General features: G+C 42.2%; 2 protein-coding genes across 4 annotated transcripts in view; one reads left to right on the top strand and one right to left on the bottom strand.

Moving 5' to 3' along the window:
* CDC123 (cell division cycle 123) overlaps positions 1 to 6,139 on the bottom strand; it is a 33,999-nt gene extending 27,860 nt beyond the window's left edge. The window contains exons 1-4 of the mRNA XM_042872608.1: positions 5,983 to 6,139; positions 4,416 to 4,487; positions 2,344 to 2,398; positions 1,095 to 1,127 (exon numbers count right to left, since the gene is read on the bottom strand). Coding sequence (XP_042728542.1) covers positions 1,095 to 1,127; positions 2,344 to 2,398; positions 4,416 to 4,487; positions 5,983 to 6,056 — 234 coding nt within the window. The 5' untranslated portion in view covers positions 6,057 to 6,139. The remainder of the gene's footprint in view (positions 1 to 1,094; positions 1,128 to 2,343; positions 2,399 to 4,415; positions 4,488 to 5,982) is intronic.
* A 16-nt stretch (positions 6,140 to 6,155) lies between these two features.
* Positions 6,156 to 19,713, top strand: NUDT5 (nudix hydrolase 5). Of its 3 annotated transcripts, none has more exons than XR_006179218.1 (10): positions 6,156 to 6,235; positions 12,615 to 12,723; positions 14,954 to 15,021; positions 16,138 to 16,190; positions 16,874 to 16,981; positions 17,506 to 17,601; positions 17,901 to 18,002; positions 18,388 to 18,444; positions 19,075 to 19,128; positions 19,379 to 19,416. XR_006179218.1 is itself a non-coding variant. In XM_042872610.1 (10 exons), exons 2-10 carry the CDS (start codon positions 12,661 to 12,663, stop codon positions 19,382 to 19,384), a joined length of 594 nt encoding a protein of 197 aa, XP_042728544.1. In that variant the 5' UTR covers positions 6,156 to 6,235; positions 12,615 to 12,660; the 3' UTR covers positions 19,385 to 19,524. The 3 variants fall into 3 exon arrangements, 2 of the variants coding, with proteins under 2 accessions (XP_042728544.1, XP_042728543.1); XM_042872610.1 differs by having other exon boundaries at positions 18,388 to 18,431; positions 19,379 to 19,524; XM_042872609.1 differs by having other exon boundaries at positions 6,159 to 6,235; positions 18,388 to 18,396; positions 19,379 to 19,713.
* The last annotated feature ends 441 nt before the right edge of the window (positions 19,714 to 20,154 follow it).

The raw sequence follows: 20,154 nt of genomic DNA, 5'->3' as shown, positions 1-20,154 counted from the left end.
AATTTCTACTTCAGATTTTTTTGGTGCATTTCTGTTGGAAATAACCATGGGCACAGCCCACACCCATAATCAAACATTTTCAAAGTTGCAAGGTTGATGAAAGACAAAGCACAGCCAGTCTCTGAACAAAAGCCATCCTGTAAGCTCGAAGTTCTCTTCTTCCTCTACCTGTTTTGCTGCTAAGTAAGATATTCTATGGTATGGAATATCCCTTAGGGCAGTTTAGGTCAGCTGTCCTGGCTCTGCCCCTTTCTCTATGCTTCCCAACAATTGGGTTGATATTGGAGAGAAAAATGAGGACACAGTCAGAAAAGAGAAAGTCTTGATACTACACAAGGACTGCTCAACACTCAAAATGTTTGTGTTATAAATACTGTTTCAGACAAATCCAAAACACAGCACCATATGGGCAGCTCTGAAGACAACAAACTACATCCCAGCCAGTCCTAGTAAAACTGGAGTTGTAGGGCTGAAATCCACACACAATACACAGTTCCTTACCTGACTAAACTGAAATCACTTGCCCTGTACCCTTCCAGTGGATATAATACATCTTAGGATGTATTTTCATACTGTGTTGTGTAAGGTTCCAACCTTAATGATTCTGTGATCCTGATTCTAAGCTGGGCAGAGCACAAAGAGAGCATTAAAACAAGAAAAAGGGGAAAACAAGGCAATAGAAAGCAAGGTACTTAGGAGGAAATAATGGCAAAGGTACAAGAGAAGTTCTCTGAAAACTGAGCTGCAGGGACTTCATTTCTTCTGCATTCAGTTCAATTAAGTAATTGGAAGACAATCAAAGCAGTGAAAATAAAAGGCAGCTATATTTAGACTAATCCTTCAGTTCATTTCCTATATTCTAAAAAGCATGTGATTGTTGGGAATGAAGAAAAGAAGCACTTTATTTTTAGTTAAATAAAATAAAGCCAGCAGAACGTTTTTAAGGTTGCAAACACCTACACTGCCATCTAGTGAGAAGGATCAGAAAAATGTTAACTGCAGCAGGTATCAGTCACTGGCCACAGGTTTCTATCACAAGGCTCAGAAAGAATATTGCTTACAGACCCACAAGCTGGGATTTTAGAGGACCTTACCTTAAGTGTTGCAGTATTCTCATCATCTGACCACTGTCAAGAAAAAGAACAAACCCAAGGTCAATGGCTTCCCGTGACATCACTTATGAGAACATCAGAATCTACACAGCTTCCTACAACATGTAAAAATCACTGCCCTGACTATTCTGCAGAAAAATATGCCTCCAATTATTACAGTTACAAATTAAGACAGGAAAAATTATGTACATTCAATAGAAGTACTGTTGTGAAGTACAAATAAGAGACAATACCCATATAAGACGATTGCAATTCATACACAAGACTGCAGAACTCTGTAGAGTCTTTCCTACCTAAACCTTTGCCTCCCACACTTCTATCATTAAGGCTTGTGAAGGTCTTGGAGAATACACCCTATGAGGAGAGACTGAAGGAAGTGAGGCTGTTGAGTCTGGGGAAAAAGAGGCTGAGGGGAGACCTTACTGCTCTCTTAATCTGAAAGGTGCTCACAGTAAGAGCGGGGTTGGCCTCTTCTCCCTGCTGACAGGTGACAGGATGAGGGGAAATGGCCTTAAGTTGCACCAGGATAAGTTTAGGTTGGATATCAGGAAAATCTTTTCAGAAAGGGCTGTTCAGCACTGGAATAGGCTCCGCAGGGAGGTGGTTGAGAGACCATCCCTGGATGTGCTTAAAAACCGTTTGGATGTGGTGCTCAGGGACACGATGCAGCACAGGGTCGTTAGTTAAGGTAGTATGGTCAGGTTGTGGTTGGGCTCAGTGATCTTTAAGGTCCAACCTGAGTGATTCTATGATCCTGTGATTAAACCCACAATCCATTAGTCCTCACTTACCTTCCTTTATTCTCACCCCTTTTGTAATTCCTGTCACCTTGCTTTCATAACACCTTCCAGTATTTTTTAATTCTGCAATACCTCTCTGAGTTATTACAGCCTTAAGGACTTTCATTATTTCTTGACGTAACTCCTCTAAATACACTCCTTCTAATCTTTCATGGCATAAAACAGCAATATTTTCCACTTCCATTATCTCACAGCATTCCCTGGTCATTATTAGAAATGTAATTAACAAGAAAGTGTGAGAGAGCACAGAAACACTTCAAACTTTTCTTGATGTCACAGTACAAATAATTATGTTTGTAAACTTCTTCTAAGGCAAATAACACGTGATAACCATTTTGGTGAAGTACCATCCTCACTTGTAAAGCATGCAGAAACAGTTACACGTTAACATCAAGTCTCTAAAGGAAAAACAAAGTTGAGGTATTACTGACCTGTATTTCTTCTGCATCATCACTCCCCTCTGGGGTTTGAGTTGGTGGATCTTCTCTGAGCCAAAAAATGAGCAGAGAAAAAAAACCAAATGAGCACTGGACTTTGAATTGACCACATGTATTATAATTCCACAGCAACTACCAACTGCTGATCTCAGAATGCTTTCCTAAGAGGATTAAGCCTCAAAATCTCAACAAAGAAAGCCAGAGCAAGCCAGTACAGAAAAACTGAAGACAAAACACCCCAACATTGGACTTGCACCCTGTCCAAAACACTGGGATTCTTTCTAATGAAGAAACCACTTTCTGCTCTGAACACACTGTAACCCAAGCTTTTCCACACCCTATTAATCATTCTTTTTGATCTTTTCTGTACTCACGCAGTACCACTAACTTGTTTTTTTAAAAGATCAGCTTAAATTATGCTTTGCCTTCACACTCCTTTTCAAGCAAAAAAAAAAAAGACCTGAAAATTCAAGTTTCAAATGCTGACCCATAGACTGTTGGTTCTGAAAACAAAACACCCTCACACTTTGCTCACAGAAGATCCTACTTGAAGTGGTTACGCAGTCATTAGCTTCCTCCTGGAAAGTTCCTTTTTCTACACAGATGAGATGTGCTGCTGTACACATTAGCAGCTCTGGGAGAAAGCACTTGAGTGCAAATACTCCCTTGAAATTTGAAGTGACTTCTGAAGCTTTTTTTTAGCCAATATGACTGAGTGGTCTTTAAAGCAGAAGAAGAACAAGAAGAAGACAAGTTAGCATAGCAATCAGGTTAAGTTCAAATCTCCGCAGCTAAGTGCTACTAGCAAAAATTCAGTTCCTCAACAAGCCACATTTCTGCAGTACATTCTTTAATGCACTTTCACAGGGATCAAACTGTCCATTCACTTTTTGAGATCTAGAGCTCAGATCAGAGGCTCACTGAGGTTTAAAATTCACAACAGCATTGACTGTAAGAAGATCACATTGACTTTTAACACTTCCAGCTAAGAATGTTCAACTCAAGAGAAAAATGAGGTTTTAGGAGGGAATTTTAAATTGGAATTATTTAATATAACTGAAGTCAATTATACAGATGTCCATTATTCCACTGAGATACCAAACCTGTTCATACAGCACAGCTGTGAACTCAGAGCATCTGTTTCAGCTTTTCTGAAGTCTGATTACAAATTAAATGGCTGTTATTAAATAAATTACAATGTTCTGCAGAAGGCAGCAACGTTGCTTCTTATCCAAAATGGTTTTAAAGATAATTCCCACTTTTCACCTTTATAAGGCGTTTAAACAGCTTCAATTCTGTGTGAATTGGCTCCTGAGAAATTAGACCTAGCTCCCTTATATTCACAGTCTAATTGGTTGCTCTGTGGAAGACAAACTCCTCTGAGTCTGGTTACCAGCAAGATGCGTGCATGCAATAATCATTTTATAAGGGAGTTATATGGTGAGATTCTAAGCCAAAAACAAAGAATAAAGCCTGGGTTCATATAAGTTGTTTTTCATAGACACCAATCTCACTCTTCATTCAGAATGTTAGCATTGGTATACAGGCAGTACATTCAGCCTCATCATATGCACTGATTATAGGCAAGCAAATGATTATATCACATCAGTAATTAGTAAGATTTCATATTTGATTTACATTATTGAGAATTCAACTCATGTAAGGACACTCCATCTCTGTATGAGGCTGCAGGCATGGGAATGCTGCAGCACTGTTCAAGGCACTGAGCTGCAACCAACTGTACCAAAGCAACCAAACACCTTCAGGATGGGCACTGACACCTGAGAACTGTTAGACTCTGGAAGGACAAATAAAAAGAACTGCCCCTATCTAGTCTGGAATCACACACATCATATGGATTTGGGGATCTGCATTAAGCATTAGCAAGTAAATTTTACTAATAGCACTAGTTTGTACAGACACATTCACACACTACAAGGTTTACTGCAGTGAGATGGGTCAAATTTACAAAATTAATTATGTAAGTTACAATAAGTGAACACAAATATCATTGTTACAATAAAACAGCACTAATACTTGCATGGTGGACAGTAAACACTCTTTACCTTCCAGAAACCACAAGTGTTCCATCATCCAGCAAATATTCTTTCACATTCTCTGGTAGGGGAAGTATGACACTAGGAAAAGAAAGAAAGAATTACTTTAATAATTTATTAATAACATCACTTACTAAAACAGTTAGATAATTATTTTTTAATGGAAAATACCATAGTAGTACGCTTTCTTCTCTAACACTAAGAAAATACAAATTTCTATTGCTTCCCCTCACTTTCTCCCTTTCTCCCTAAAGGAAAGTATGGGAGAAAGGCAGAATTTTTTTTTTATGAAATGAACAAAACCACTCTAACTTTACAAACCGCTAGGAAATACAAATAAAGGATGCATGGACAGTGCAGGGGGACAACATGTTGTTCAAAATAAAGTTCTTCCGTCAGAGATGCAAATCTAAATTTGTCTATATCAACATAGTGTTCCAAATATTATAGAACCCTTTTAATTGGAATGGATACCCAAAGGCCATCTACTCCAACTATCCTGCAATGAACAGAAACACCTACAGCTACATCAGGTTGCACAGAGCCCCATCCAGAGCCTAACCTTGAAAGTCTCCAGGGATCGGGCATTCACCACATCTCTGGGCAACCTGCTCCAGTGCCTTGCCACCCTCACCAGGAAAGACTTTTTCCTTGTATCCAACTTACATCTTCCTTCTTTAAGCTTGAAACCATTTCCCCTTGTTCTGTCACCACAGACCCTGCTAAAGACCCTGTCCCCTTCTTTCCTACAGCCCCCCCTTAGATCCTGGAAGGCCGCTCTCAGGTCACCTCACAGCCTTTTCTTGTCCAGATTAAACAGCCCCAGCTCTCTCAGCCTTTCCTCATAGGAGAGGCATTTTATCGCTTGGATCATATCTGTAGCCTCTTTGTAGCCCTCCCCTCCAGCAGGTCACATCTCCCCTGTACTGAGGACTCCCCACCTGGATGCAGCACTCCAAATGAGGCCTCACGAGCACAGGGCAGTAAGACAGGATCACCTCCCTCGCCCTGCTGGCTTCTTTTGATGCAGCCCAGGATACAGTCGGCTTTCTGGGCTGTGAGGGCACACTGCTGGCTCACATCCAGCTTCCCATCCACCATTACCCCAAGCCCTTATCAGCAGAGCTGTGCTCCATCCTTACATCCCCCTTCTCTTACTGCCAGGGTGCTGCCACAACCCAGGCACAAGACCTCGCGCTTTGCTCTGTTCAACCTCACGCGGCTCAGCTGGGCCCGGCGCTGCAGCCCGCCCAGCTCTCCGGATGGCAGCCCGTCTCTGGCGGTGTAAACACGCACGGCTCTCACTAAACGAAATCACAGACGGAGTTGGGAGGGACCCCAACGCTCAGCTGGCTGCAGCGCGCCTTGTTGCCACCCACTAAAAAGGCAGCAGATCAGGCCGCCAGAGCCCAACCTGGCCTTGACCGAGCTGCCCAAACACAGACGTCGGCAAGCATGAAAACTCATGAAACGATTAAACATTTTGATCACTGAGCCGCTGCCTTAAGATCCGCGCAGGCTTTCCTTGAGTCCTTCCTTCCTGACCGCCAGCACCGCCCCGCTCCCAGCCCCTCACCTGCGGATGGTGACGGCGCGGAACAGCGGGTACCACACGGAGAACTGGCAGCGTGCCACCTGCTCCTTCTTCATCCTCTCCCGCAGCCCGAGCCGCTCTTTTCCCCGCCGTTCCGGAAACTCCCGCTTTCCCCGGAACCTCTTCAGCCGTTCCCGGAGCCGCCCGGAGCTCTGCCGGCTGCGCACACGCCCGCCCCGCCCCGCCTTGCTCGCCGCCGCCGCCTCGCCGTGCAGTTGTGAGGAAGACGCTGGCTGTAAGCCCCGTGCCCTCACGCCAAGGCCAGCTTGCTCCTTCTCATTGCTTTCCTTAAATCTGAGGCTGTCCTCAGCTCTCCTAAGATTCCACTAACCCAATTCTGCTTGTACAAACCTGCCTTTTTCTCTCCATTTATTTTTTTTAATCTGTAGGGCAAGGGCCGGTTAATTATCCCTGCTTTATTTAGTCCTGAGTGGTGTGCAGCAGTCACCCACACGGCTCAATACAAGAGCAGAAATGAAGCGTTTCTCCTGCTGCTTGTCTTTCTCCTGACAGCTTCTCACCAGTTGATTCTGTTATTAGAAAGGTTTTGCTGTAATACAGCTGCAGCTTGGTAACAAATCAGTGTGTGAAAGTCACTCTGGTCACATTAGTGGTTTGTACCTCGCATGCAGTTGGATTCATTGCTCGTAACCAGCACATCATGGTGTGGGTTGGAAGGGAGCTGCAGGATGGTGTTGGATCACCCGGATCCAAGTCCTGCTGTGGGCTGGTTGAAAAGAGATTTAGGAAAGGTAATCTTCCCGCATCCCTAAAACCTCTAGGTAGGACTGGAGCGGTAAATCCCCCCCACTGTGAAGGGGGGGAAGCAGGTCCAAGACCACCTCATGAGACTGAACGTGTACAAGTCTATGGGGCTGGATGGCATGCATCCCAGGGTTCTGAGGGAGCTGGCTGAGGTGGTTGTTGAGCTGCTCTCCATCGTATCTGAAGTGTCGAGGCAGTCAGGTGAGGTCCCAGATGACTGGAGGAAGAGTCACGTCACTCTCATTTACAAGAAAGGAACCAAGGAGGACCCAGGGAACTACAGGTCAGTGAGTTTCACCTCTTGCCTGGGAAGATTATAGAACAGATCTTCCTGGAAGACATGATCACACGAGGAATGAGTGTGTGACTGAGACAGCAAGCACAGCTTCACCAGGGGGAAGGTAATGCTTGACCAGTCTGGTGGCCTTCTATGGAGTGATGGCATTAATGGACAAGTAAAAGGTGACTGATATCATTTACCTGGACTTGAGCAAGGCCTTTGACATGGTCCCCCACAGCATCCTTATCTCCAAATTGGAGAGATGTGGATTTGATGGGTGGACCACCCAAGAGATAAAAAAAAAATTGGTTAGAAGGCTGCAGACAGAAGGTGGTCATTGTATAATCAATGAATATACAGGTGTTATAATTACCACACACAAGAGAATTTGGCTAAGCAGATTATTACAGCAAAGAAAGAATAGAGTGCTTACCCTTGTCTGGGGCTTACTGTAAAAGTCTGAAGGATGAATGTCCAGAAAGAGATCCTTCCCTACTGGTAGTCAGCTCTTAAATGGGTCTAGGAGAGGTGGAGCCAGGCTCCACTCCTTCCATCAGCACAGGTGAATTGCCTTCACCTGTGCTCCCAGAACTGACTCATTGCTCACCTCAGGTGATCAATCAGAGGTTCAGGCCATGATTCAGCAGCTACCATACAGATCATCAATTGCTCTATATCCAACCCTGGCCGTTCTGTGATTCTGTGAATCAATCCATCTGCTGGGAATTGGATAGGCCCCAGTAGCTTGGCTACTGTGTGAGCTGATTCACAAACCATAACTGGTTTTAGATCTTAACATTTGTGAAGGGTAATTTAGAATCTGATGTCAAAAAGATGATGCTTGGAAGGCACTCGCCCAGTAAGGGAACAAGTAATGAGCGTAAAGTTATACATTTCATAATAGTATGACTCTTTCAGGTCTGAATTTGAGCCCCACGTGGTGTGAGTGGAACAAGTAGCGTAGTTTGGAATAATACAGGAATACTAACTATCAAAGTCATCAGAGAAGGTAGAAGCGAGCTGTATAACCAAGATGTTATAATCACAATATAATTGTGTATAATCAATAGATATCAAGATGCCATAATCGCAATATAATCAAGAGAGTAAGGCAAAGCAAATAACAATAACAAAAAAAGAATAAGTGGAAGAGCTTACCCTTCAGCTGAGCTCACCAGAAGACACCAAAAGAGGGGATCTCCAGAAGAGATCCTTCCCCTCTGGTAGCCAGCTCTTAAATAGGTCCAGGAGGGCTGGAGCCTGGCTCCACCCCTTCCGGCAGCACAGCTGAATTGCCTTCACCTGTGCTCCTCTGGCTGACTCAAGGCTCACCTCAGGTGATCAATCAGAGGTTCAGGCTGTGACTCAGCAGTTCCCATACATGAGCTAAGCTTCTCTAATTTTTAGTTCAAATACTATCGATTCATGCTAAGAGGTTGGTAAATGTGGACATTCTAATGTATTCTTAAAGTTTTACTGATAACTGTTAAGTATTGAAATTCGCAGATCATAAGTCAAGCAATCAGGATCCTGCCTGCTGTGTCAGCTGCATTTTTAACTGAAATGCTGCAATGGTAGTTTTATGAGAACCTTCCTGTTTGTGGGCTGTAAGACAACAGCTGTTCTGAAACCTCAGGCAGGGATTTACATTGCAGATTTAGGTACAATTTTCACTTGCAGCAAATGTTTATGAAAAAGAACTGTGCTGCCACTTTTTCCAGGGCACACTTGGCTTATGTGAGATAGCAGAATTACAGCCTTAGACTTAACCGAGAGATATTTCAACTCTCAATTCTATATTCAGTTGGATTTGAAAATACATATATATGTTTTTGTTAGATCTCTTTAAAATGTCACTCATATGTGGAGTTATTGCACCCACTAGTGGAAGAGATCAACACCACGTAATGTGGTACAGATGAGTCTCATTTTTGCCTATTTTAGATTTTGGTGCTATTTCATATAAGCGAAGCTGTCTTCAACAGCTTCTTGTAATTTTAGTCACAAGTTAGTCCTGAATTTGTCCACTGCAGAGAAGAACAAGCTGTGTTGAAAAGAGCTTCTGGCATGAGATAAGTTCCTTGGATGTATTTGTAATTGATATAGTAGGTATTCATGCAGTTATACTAAGCACTAATAACGCTGCATGGGGAGGGTGGGAGATTTTGGATACAACTGTGGCCATCTATATTTGAGAGAGTGATACACCGATGCTGGCAAGTCAATGTAGAAGTGCTATGATGAAGAATGGAACGGGATTTCCTTTGAGAGGAGACTAAAAGAGGAAGACTTATTCAGTCTGCTAAAGGAATAGTGATATGGTTCACTGTGCTCTTTTTGACTGGTACATATTGTCAATCAAAAAAGCAGTAATTCTTTCCAAACACTGGAGATCTATTTTTTTGTATTTAGGGATGTGATTTTTTTTTATACTGTTGAAACTGGATACTTAGGGCATCACACAGGGCCTAGCTGGCTGCTTCCTGTAGACCAGGGAACTCTAAGAGCCCATTTGCTGGGCTTATTTTGCATGTGTTTGGTGGAAATCTTGATACTGTGTGTTAGAGTCACAGCAAGATAATATGGTTATTGTCCAGCCGCATCTCTTAGGTGAGGAGGGCTTGATACGTTGTGGCCTTAAGAACAAAACAGCTAACTGTGAACTAATATAAGACAGACATTGTAAGAAAGTGAGGTTATAGAACAGATTTTCATAGTAGTAGTAGAACAGGAAAGCTACATAGTTTTAAGCTTTGCTTGTTAAAGAAAGGTTTATGCAATGTTTTTGAAATGACAGAATTTGATTTAATTAGTCGGGGTTCCTTTACAAGCTGTATGATACCTAAAGGCAATTTGAAAGCTTAATGGCCACCCTGATGGACTGCATCCAACAGTCTTAAAGAAGAGCTTCCCCTGTGTATTTGGTGAGGAAATGGATTTATATACATTCATTTTAATCCTGCTGATGAAGAGAAATATTTTGTACTATCTACTCCACACTACTTTAAAGAATTAAATACAAATCTTATATGTGAGAAAGGTGATGTAGATTCATGCTTATCAATGTCTTACAGATGAACAGAAACCCAGACTTGCAGGCCACGACCTTCTTGGGCAAATGCATGCACCCCAACACCTCCCAATGAACAAAGGAGCCATCCAGACTTTTGGCTGTAGGGTTGCTGTGACATGGGTGCAAGTGTGCCTAGCTTTCTTTTGAGCAGGTGGCCAGGTTGTGAGAGGAAATCACCAAGCAGCATAGTATCCAGGAATCTGAGGGAGATTGACCATGCAGTGACACGGGCAGACTGACAGCCCTGTCTTAAGTTCATGGAAGGGAAAGAAGCGAATCCAGCTTCCGTCTATGAGAAGATAGACTGCAATAACAAGCAAGATGAGGGAGACTGGACTCATTTCTGCTTGGAGCAGAACAGATGGAAGGCTCTGGGACTGAAAAAAAGCAGAGGGTGCCGGTAACAGTCAAGACAGGAAAGGACAACCATATGAAGTTGATCCAGCCAAGCACCTATTACTAGAACCAGTGCCACCAAAAAAGGCAAAGGTCATTAGTAACAAAGGATCCTCACTGAGAGGCACTGAGGCACCCATTTGCCACTTGGACAACCTCTTTAGAGAGGTTTGCTACCTGTCAAGGGCCCACATTTGTGATATCAAGTGGAATTTATCAGGCCTGAGAAAGCCAGAGCACAGGAGCTCTCTATCCCCCATACATAAAATAAAGCAGGAGAGGCAGCAGGCCGGCATGGCTGAACAGGGACCTGCTGGTTAAACTGAGGAATAAAGAGGAAATACACAGGCAGTGGAAGCAGAGATGTGTGGCCTGGGAAGAGTACAGAGATGCCATCCAGACATGTAGAGATGAGATCAGGAAAGCCAAAGCACAGATGGAACTGAGCCTGGTAGGGATACAGTAAGTAACAAGAAGGGATTTTGTGGGTACATTGGTCAGAAGAGAAAGGTCCGGGAGAGTGTACTCCCTCTGCTAAATGACAAAGGGGTGCTGACAAAAATGGGCAAGGCTGAGGTTCTCAATGGTTCTTTGCCTCAGTTTTCACTGGTAGTCAGGCTTTCCATGTCTTTCATGTCTCTGAACTCACAGGTGAGGTCAGGGGAACAAAATCCCTCCCACTGCAAGAGAAGAGCAAGTTCAGGATCACCTGATGAGACTGAATGTGGGATGACATACAGCTCAATGTCCTGAAATAACTGGCTGATGTGGCTGCTGAGCCACTCTCCATCCTATTCAAAAAGTCGTGACACTCAGGTAAAGTCCCCAGTGACTGGAAAAAGGGAAACAACAGTCCAATTTTTTTAAGAAAGGGAGAAAGGAAAATTCAGGCCAGTGAGCCTCACCCTGTGCATAGGAAGATCACAGAGCAGATCCTCCTGGAAGTTATGTTAAGGCTCATGCAAGATGAGGAGGTGATCTGGTGGCCTTCTAAGATGGAGTGATAGCATCAGTGGACAAAGTAAGAGCAACTGATGTCATTTATCTGAACTTGTGCTAGGACTTTGATAAGGTCCTACATAACATCCTTATCTCGGTGATGGAGAGAGATGGGTTTGCTTGGTGGTTAATACAGTGGGTAAAGAATTGGTTGGATTGTTGTAGCCAGAGGATCGTGGTCAATGGCTCTGTGTCCAGGTGGAGGTCGGTGATGAGTGGTGTCCAGCACAGGTATATTTTGGGACTGGTGCTCTTAATAATCCTTATCAATTATATAGATAGTGGGATTGAATGTATTCTCAGAAAAGTTGCTGATGACACCAAGCTGAGTGGGGTGGTTCACAGAATAGAAGGAAGGGATGCCATCCTGAGGGACCTGGGCAAATTTGAAAAGTGACCCACAAGAACCTGATGAGGTTCAAGGCCACAAGCAGAGTGTTGTACTTAAGTTGGGGCAGTTCAGACAGGGAGAAGAGCTCATTGAGAGCAGCCCTGCAGAGAAGGACTTGGGGTTCTGGTGGATGAAAAGCTGGACTGAGCCAGCTGTGTGCTCTTACAGCCCGCAAGGCCAACTGTATCCTGGGCTGCATCAACAGAGGAGTGGCCAGCAGGGAGAGGGAGGGGGTTGCTGTGGATGCTCCAACCCTGGAGATGCTCAAGGCCAGGTTGGATGGGGCTCTGGGCATCCTGAGCTGGTGGGAGGCACTCAGCCCATGGCAGAGGGGTTGGAACTGGACAGTCTTTAAGGTCTCTTCCAACTCAAACCATTGTATGATTCTATGATTGACAGAGCACATCTCTGAGCAGAATGAACCAACTCAGCTAAAATGGACCCACTCTGTGTGTCTGAACTTTGAACAGTTAAGGCAGGTATCTTCAGCCAGTACAGCTACTCTGTAGTTGATAGGACTATTACCAACCATGTACGTCAGGGCTTTGATCCAAATTTCCTTTGAATCAGTCAGGTGGAGCTGAAAATGTGAACTGCACATGCTGTCACATGTTGCTAACTTTCTCTAACAAGTTTCATTTGTTAATTTAGAATGCAGAAATGAACCTTTTAACTTTACTCTGAAAGCAAATATTGACTTTGTTTTATAGTAGACTGGACTTTGCACAGGAGGGGAAAAGCCTGACATTCCTGAAAATGGCAGCTGAGACATCCACACAAGTTCCAAAAACTGCTAAGCAATCCGTCCTTAAAGAAGAGGTACAACATGTTTGGTTTTGACACATTGTATTGCTAAATAACAGTTATTCGAAACTGATCAAAGTATTTGTGAGTGCAGAATAAGGAATGTGATAGTTGTTAAAGGTTTGTACAATCTGTTCAGAGGAAGTACTTCTTTCTGAAGGTCGGAGAGCGTTCAGGTATTTGTAAGCTTCTGTTTTTGGTTTTTTTCTGATTTTACAGTTGTTTCTTGTATTGTCTGTTCAGGCTGTTGTCAATGTCAAGAAATAATGCTGATACCTCTGCTAGACTGTAGAAATGGGTGGATTGTGAAAATGAGCCTTGTTATCTGTTCCTCTAAGATGAGTCACAGAGAGTTGCCTTAAAATTTACAACTATTCCTTCGTTCACACTTTCTGGGAGGATTTGAATTGAGATGATTGCTTTTCTAAGAATGCTGATAAGGACACAGTAAGATATTCTGAAAATGTTGTACTTGCACCTTACCTTCACAGAATCAGAAAATATTTGGTCCTCAGAAAGGAATTCAGAGGAATTTGTGTTCTTATTAGGAGCATTTTCACCTTTCATTACCAATTTTTGTTGGACCTTGCAACATGCTTTGTTTCAGGTCACATAATAATTTTATGCTTTTTTTTTTTAATCATACCTCTTTTCCTTCATAATATTTCATTCTTCAGAGTCATTCAGAAGTTTGTTATGAGGTCTTACATATTCAAAATGATTTATCTTTTCTAGTAATTTTCTGGGCTTTCTTGAGGAGAATGTTTACCGTGCATTTGCCAGTCACTCTTGTACTTGAAGTGTTTCTGTACATCTTCAGCATCTAAATGGTTTGATGTCAGAGTATCTTCTTGCATGAAAGCAGCTGCTGATCTTCCACCTGCTTCTGGGAAGCCACAGTCTGTGAGCAAAAGATGACATTCTTTGCCTATCAAAGTAATAGGTGAAGCAACACATGTAGCTTATTTTAAAACTGAGTGTAGCTCACAGAACACACCCTGGAAAGTGCCATTAGGCCCCAGATAAAGAATTTTGCAAAGCAAGAGTTACGCTTGTAGGCCAGCTTCTAAAAGGTTTTATCTGTGCACCCAACAGTATGGGTGACAATAAAACCATTTTTCTTCTAGAGACACCTGTCAGCTTTCAGGTTTCTCACTCTGAAGGCAGTGAGTAGGAAGGGTTTACCTGACTTTAGGGGACTGTAGAACACTTACCAAGTAAACATTTATGCTGCATGTCCTGAAGTACTTTTTAATTATTTCTCCATGAAGCAGAGGACAAAAAGCTGTGCTTAAAGAGTAGCTGATTAAAAACACAATGCTTCAACACTGCTTTGTACACATAAAATCTACATTTTTTCCTTCAGTTGTCTTTATGGAGCTTGGCTGTATCTGATTTCTTACAGCCAGTTCTTTCTTTCTCCTGTCAGACTCCAGAATCTGATTTCAGCTATTTTCCCCTTTCTCCTTAGCAAATAGGAACTTGGTGATGGAGCAGTGATGTGCCAGTTCTGCTGAGTGCTTCAGGAACATGGGGCCGTGACCAGTAGTTCTTTTTGTTTTCTGCAGTGTTTAACAAAATAAATTATAAAATAAAATTCAGTATTACAAAATATTTGGCTTTATGGTTTGTTCAACTGAAGTATATGGACAGCCAACAGGAAACGATTTTCATCTCTCTGTCTTTCGGATAAGAGCTGCATCACGTACTGCATTTCACTTCCAGGTGTTCTTTTGGTTGATGAACCTCTCTCTCAATTTAGGTTCATGATCCACATGGCTGCACGTGTCCCGTTTGCTCTTTGTCCTGCACTACAGGGTGGAAACATGCCTATCACATGAACAGCCTCTGGGTCTCAATCCTTTGCTACAATTCAATGTTGTGGGGCTTTTTGTTGTTTTTTTTTTTTTTTCTGTTTTGTTTTCCAGAACTTCTCTTCCCCTTGCTAACACATCCTGCATTGCTGTCAGCAATGTTTCTAGTTACACAATAAGAATTCACTGAAATGTGGTTACAGAAGTTAAAGGAAGTTACTAGGCTTATTTTCTATTCCAATTCAAGAACTTGGCATAAATGCTTTTTCCCAGCAGTTACAGGAATTTGTTAAGTGTTCTTGCATATGTTCTGATGCTGAGATTTTATTTCCAAAAGAATTATAATAAAGTTGTGTTTTCTCTCTCTCTAAACCCAAGTATCTTTGAGATAAATCTCACAATTTATTTTAAAAAGAATGCTTTATTTTTAGGTAATCGTAGAAAGAAAATGGTTGAAGCTTGAGGAAACAACTTACACTGATGCCTTTGGTAAAACCAGGTAATGGTCTTTCTGGATCCTCTTCAGATTCCTGTAATGTTCCCAGTTCTGTGGGCCGGCCAGAATAGGAACCCTACAAACCTATTCCCCAACACGTGGCAATCTATTTATTGTGCAGTTCCTTTATAGTTCATCCTGTTCAGAGAAAAAAGTCCTTCTCTAGCAGGCATGCTAGCATGTGGGATCATATTTGGCTCCTGAATCTTTCAGGGCTCGTTAGACCTTCATTTACCTTGCATTTCCAGTTCCTTATACAGATGCTGTACAGAAGCAAGTTATATCAGTGCAAATAGACAGAGAATCTGTCCTTTGGCTTTTCTGGGATCTCATTAAGGGCTTCATTTTCACTGCTGATGGTACAGGACCTTGCATGCTACTGAAAAGTTACTGTTTTCCTGTATGTTATCAAGCTTGCCCAGTTCTTTTGTATGCCTTAGTTATGCCATATTTATCTAGACGTGACAAGTTTTATTTTACCACCCCTTAATGTATTACATTCTATCTTGATTGCTTTCTCCAGTGCCTCCCTATTTATCAGCAAAGTATCCTTTTAAGAAATGGCAAAGACTGGAGCTTCTGTGAAAGGATTTTTATAGCTGATGGCTTTTTGGAGTTTACTCATTCCATTGATTATTCTGAGAGAAAAGTTTGTCTTTCTTTCCTGTGTGCTTCTCTTGTTCGAGTAAGTGAGCTGTGAGTTCAGAGTTACATTATAAACTGTATAAAAGCAAGATAAAAGAATGAACATGGTCTTTTTTCAAAACTAACAAAATCTGGCATGTTAAATACATAAATTGCTCCATCTTGCACTTTTCCAGGATCACTTTTATATGATTTGTTCTGTGACAGTCATTTGTGTCTTTCCATTATGTTTAGTGAGCCTAAGCAATCACCAGGTATCCATTTTCTCTCTCACTTGTGTATGCAAAACAAAATTCTATCACAGACATCTTCCATGGCCAAACAGGACAGGAGTTACCTACAGCCAGCTGCTTTCCTGCTGGGCCTCACTGAACAATGGCATGTTTTGCTTTCTGATTACAACTGCAAGGATAGAAGACAACTTACAAAACGTGGATTTTTAATCTATCAACTTGTTTTCTCTATACTGAACAGAACTTGGGAAACCGTGAAGCGTGTTGGCAGGCAAAAGAGTGTTTCAGCTGATGGTAAGACTGTGGTGACGTTTGTTTCTTTGTTAGCATCTTTTCTTGTGACTGTTCTGATAAACTCACAGTGCATCCTGAGAGCCAGTTTGTGAATAAAAAGACAGCTCAGCAGGGCTTGCAGGATAAGCAGTGAGCGAGTGTGCTCTCCTGAAATACTGACTGAAGAGCTCAGCAATCAGAATCTTGCTGCTAGGATTGTTTTCCCAAGATCACTGTATTCACCTGATGAGAACTGCAAAGATGTGATGGACGCCCTGGTGCACATCAGCTCACAGACTCATGAATTGGGTTTGCTGTAGGGGCTCAGCATACAGCACTCTTCAGGCAAAAGATGGACATAAATCAGACATGGAAGGAGTGTAGGAAGGGGTTCCATCCAGTGGTTTCCAGACAGTGTCTGCAGGTGAGACAGTGCCTCCCAAGCTACTGGGGGGCTAAGGATAAGTCTTGCTTAGCACACTTCCCTCTAGTTGGCTGAGGTATTGTGAGGAACCCATTTTATCTTTCATCGTGCATGGTACAGAGTTTAAATTCATAAGTCAGGATAACAGAGCAGTGATCTAAATGTTTGCCAGCCTGATGCTAGTGCTAGTGTCCTTAGGTTCACTCCTGGATCTAGCATTAAATGCTCGCTTTGTTGTACTCAAATAGTACATGCTTACATCTTCTGTCACTGCTCCTAGGTGTGGCAGTGATAGCTGTGCTGCAGAGAACTCTCCACTATGACTGCATCGTCCTAGTGAAACAGTTCAGGCCTCCAATTAATGGCTACTGCTTGGAATTTCCTGCAGGTAGGTGATGGAAACATTCAGTCACACAACACTGACAGTTAACTGTGTTTAGATGTGCTGGGAGTTTCAGTTGTTATTAAGTGGTCTAGCCAGAATTCAGAATGGTGATCTGTAGCTCAGTGTGCTCTTCAGCACTATTTAATAGCGAAGCATACAGAGGGAATGCAGTTCATTTTAGGAGATTGGAGGCATTGTGCACAAGTTTGGTAAGAGAATATGGCATCTTCCTCCTCTCCTCTTATCTGTAAGAGCCATAGCACTCATCTTCTTTCCCTCATGAGAATACTAATGCCATCTTATGGGAAGATAGCACGATACTGTAGACAGTCACTTGAAGACATGAGCAGCAGCAATGATGAGTCCAGGAATTTGAATCCTTCCTAAAGCCTCAGTTTCTTCTTACGTAAAAGTAGGGTAATGGGGACATTTCACCTCATTTGTAAGCTGGATTTGATCTCAGAATAGTGGATACTGTGGGTAAGTGCTAACTGTTAAATTGTTCTTGTGTTACTATTATCTCACAGGCCTCATTGAGGAAAATGAGACTGCAGAAAGTGCTGCATTGCGAGAGCTGGAGGAAGAAACGGGCTACAAAGGGGAAGTTATTGAATGTACTCCAGGTCTGTGCTTTTCTTTTTTTCATTCCATCCCAAAGCTAATTCTCTCTGATGTTCATTTCTCTACAGAAATGAACAGAGAGTTGTATCCCATGGCTGTACCAATGGGGCTTTGGTACTTGATGAATCAGTTGCTGAGCTCCTGCAAACGTACAGGACTAAAGGTTGACCTTTACAGGGAAAATTGTTGCTGTTAACAACGATCCTTTACATAACACTTGTGATTCGGATGGAAGTTATTTTGTAAAATAGTGAGATGCCTGGCCTCTGCTTTTGGAAAACAAATGTCTGCTTGTTTGCAGCACTCTGCTTGGATCCAGGTGTGTCAAACAGCACAACACACATCGTGAGCGTTACCATCAATGGAGACGATGCCGTGAATACAAGACCTAAGCAAAAGCTTGGTGAGTTCTGTACATTTAGATGGAAAATCTTAGACGAGAACAGAAGGTGTTTAATGGAACTACCTACCACCATATCCTTCTCTTCCATCCCTGATGATTTAGACTCCGTAAATAAAGTGTTCAAATCATACCCTGCAGCACAGAGAAGCAGGCCCATGTTTATTTGCTAAATTCACAGGGGATGCCTAGATGTTAAATGTAAAGTATCAGCTTATCCACAGCAAGAAATTTAGATGTTAAACTTTAGTGAGTGCCAAAAGATTTTCCTTAGTTGTGGATTGACCCTGGAAGTAAATATGCTGTCATTCAGTCAGGTAACAGAATGCTTCTGAGCTGTAAATGTATTTCAAAACCCTTGTGTTGTTTGTTGTTTTTTTTTTTACAGATGATGGAGGTATGTCACATAGCTGTGCTCCTGGTAACAGGAAGGTCAAGTGTGTTTGTATGTTTTACTTAGAAAACGTCAGTTAAAACTGTGGGTTTTTTGGGCTTGGTTAATGTCTTGACCCAAATCAAGCATGCACAAGACTGTCTATGGCCTAGATGTGAAAATTCCTGTGACTATTATCACTTCAGTTGTATTCAAATATTACAACAGAGGCACCATTATCTCAAGAAATACAAATTGAATCCTCAACAGCTGTAACTCAAGCCCAGGTGGAAGCAAACATATTCACCTGCAGCAAACCCTTTTTCTTTAGAAACTCTGCTGCTGTGGTCTTCCAATGCATCTAAAATCCCTTCCTGTGCCAGTTCAGCCAGACAGGATTCCAGTTTGACAGACTTTCCATTCTCAGGAGAAAGTCTCCTTTTAGAAAGGTTCTCACCTTCCACAGCTGCCAGTTTTTTTCCCTGTTTATTTCTGCCAAATCTGTTAATGATCCCAGTCACTGCCTTCCCTCTGGCACTGAGCCTTTTAATGATACATAGAGGGTCCACAGCTTTTAGACGGTGATGAGCATTAAGCTAGTTTTTTTTCCTCCTATAGGCTGTAAGAAGTAGGACACTAAGATAGACATCCTCTACTGTTCACTGCTTTAGAGGTGTTTAACGTTTTCTTCTTCTCTCCTAGAATTTGTGGAAGTTATTTCACTTCCAAAGAACGACTTACTGCAGAGAATCGATGGTAAGAGCTTTCTGACATTAAATGCACTAATTTGAGCTTCAAGTAACCATTAGCATCTCTTCTCATAGCTCTTCACAAGTCTATATCTTAAACAAAAAGCTGCAGGAGACTTGACCCTACGACAGAATTACTGGGAGCCTGAGGTGTTCGCATGAATAATCCCATTCACCACTTTAGTAATGGACGTAGGAGTTTGTGGAAAGTTGTAACTGCATCTCATACTTTCTTTTTCTCTTCCCTTGCCCCTCAGAACTAGTAGCAGAAGAGCATATTGCAGTGGATGCCAGGGTTTATACTTATGCACTGGCCCTGAAGCGTGCAACAGAGAAACCGCTCCAAGTTCCTTTCATGAAGTTCTAAAACTTCACAGTAATAAATATAGCTGAGAATCCTCCAGTCCAGATGGCTTAGAAGTGTAACTCTTCTTGTAATAAAGGTTCCTTACTTGTAGAGTAAAAAAAATACTTGTAGGAATGATTCTGATATTTCTACCTGGAATGAACTGACGGAAAGCATTTCTTCTAACTGTTTAGTCTATCTAGCCTTGACAGAATAATCAAAATAAAAATGCTGCTTAATTTTCAAGATGACTCATTTCTGATTATTGATCACTCTGCTGATATTTCAGTATAAGAAAGATGCTTAAGCAACTGTATTTGGTGTGGTAGCAACACCTGTTCAAAATGAGAGAGAAAACAGGAAGACCACATTATGCATTTGTGCCAAGTTAAGTGGTAAGAGAAAATGAATTCACCGGATCCAAGCACTGTTTAATCTAAGAAAACAGAGAAACTGACAACATTGGTGATGGTAACAAAACATAAACTGGAGCAAACTAGAATGGAGCCAGGTAAGTGATGCTGTTTAAGGTAAGGGAGTAGTAGAAGAGCCTTGCAGTTCTCCAGTTCCCTTGGGTATATGCACACAGCTAAGTTGCACTTCAATTCAATCTAATCACTTCTATGTAAATTACCTGCCCAGCAAACCTTCAGTGCAGTCACCTGCTTTTTATTACCCAAACAACCA

Source organism: Lagopus leucura, unplaced genomic scaffold, assembly GCF_019238085.1.
Source record: "Lagopus leucura isolate 7727_CA_CO unplaced genomic scaffold, USGS_WTPT01 Super-Scaffold_100008, whole genome shotgun sequence".
In the NCBI taxonomy this organism is placed as follows: Eukaryota; Metazoa; Chordata; class Aves; order Galliformes; family Phasianidae; genus Lagopus; species Lagopus leucura.
This window is presented reverse-complemented; position numbering and strand designations above follow the sequence as displayed.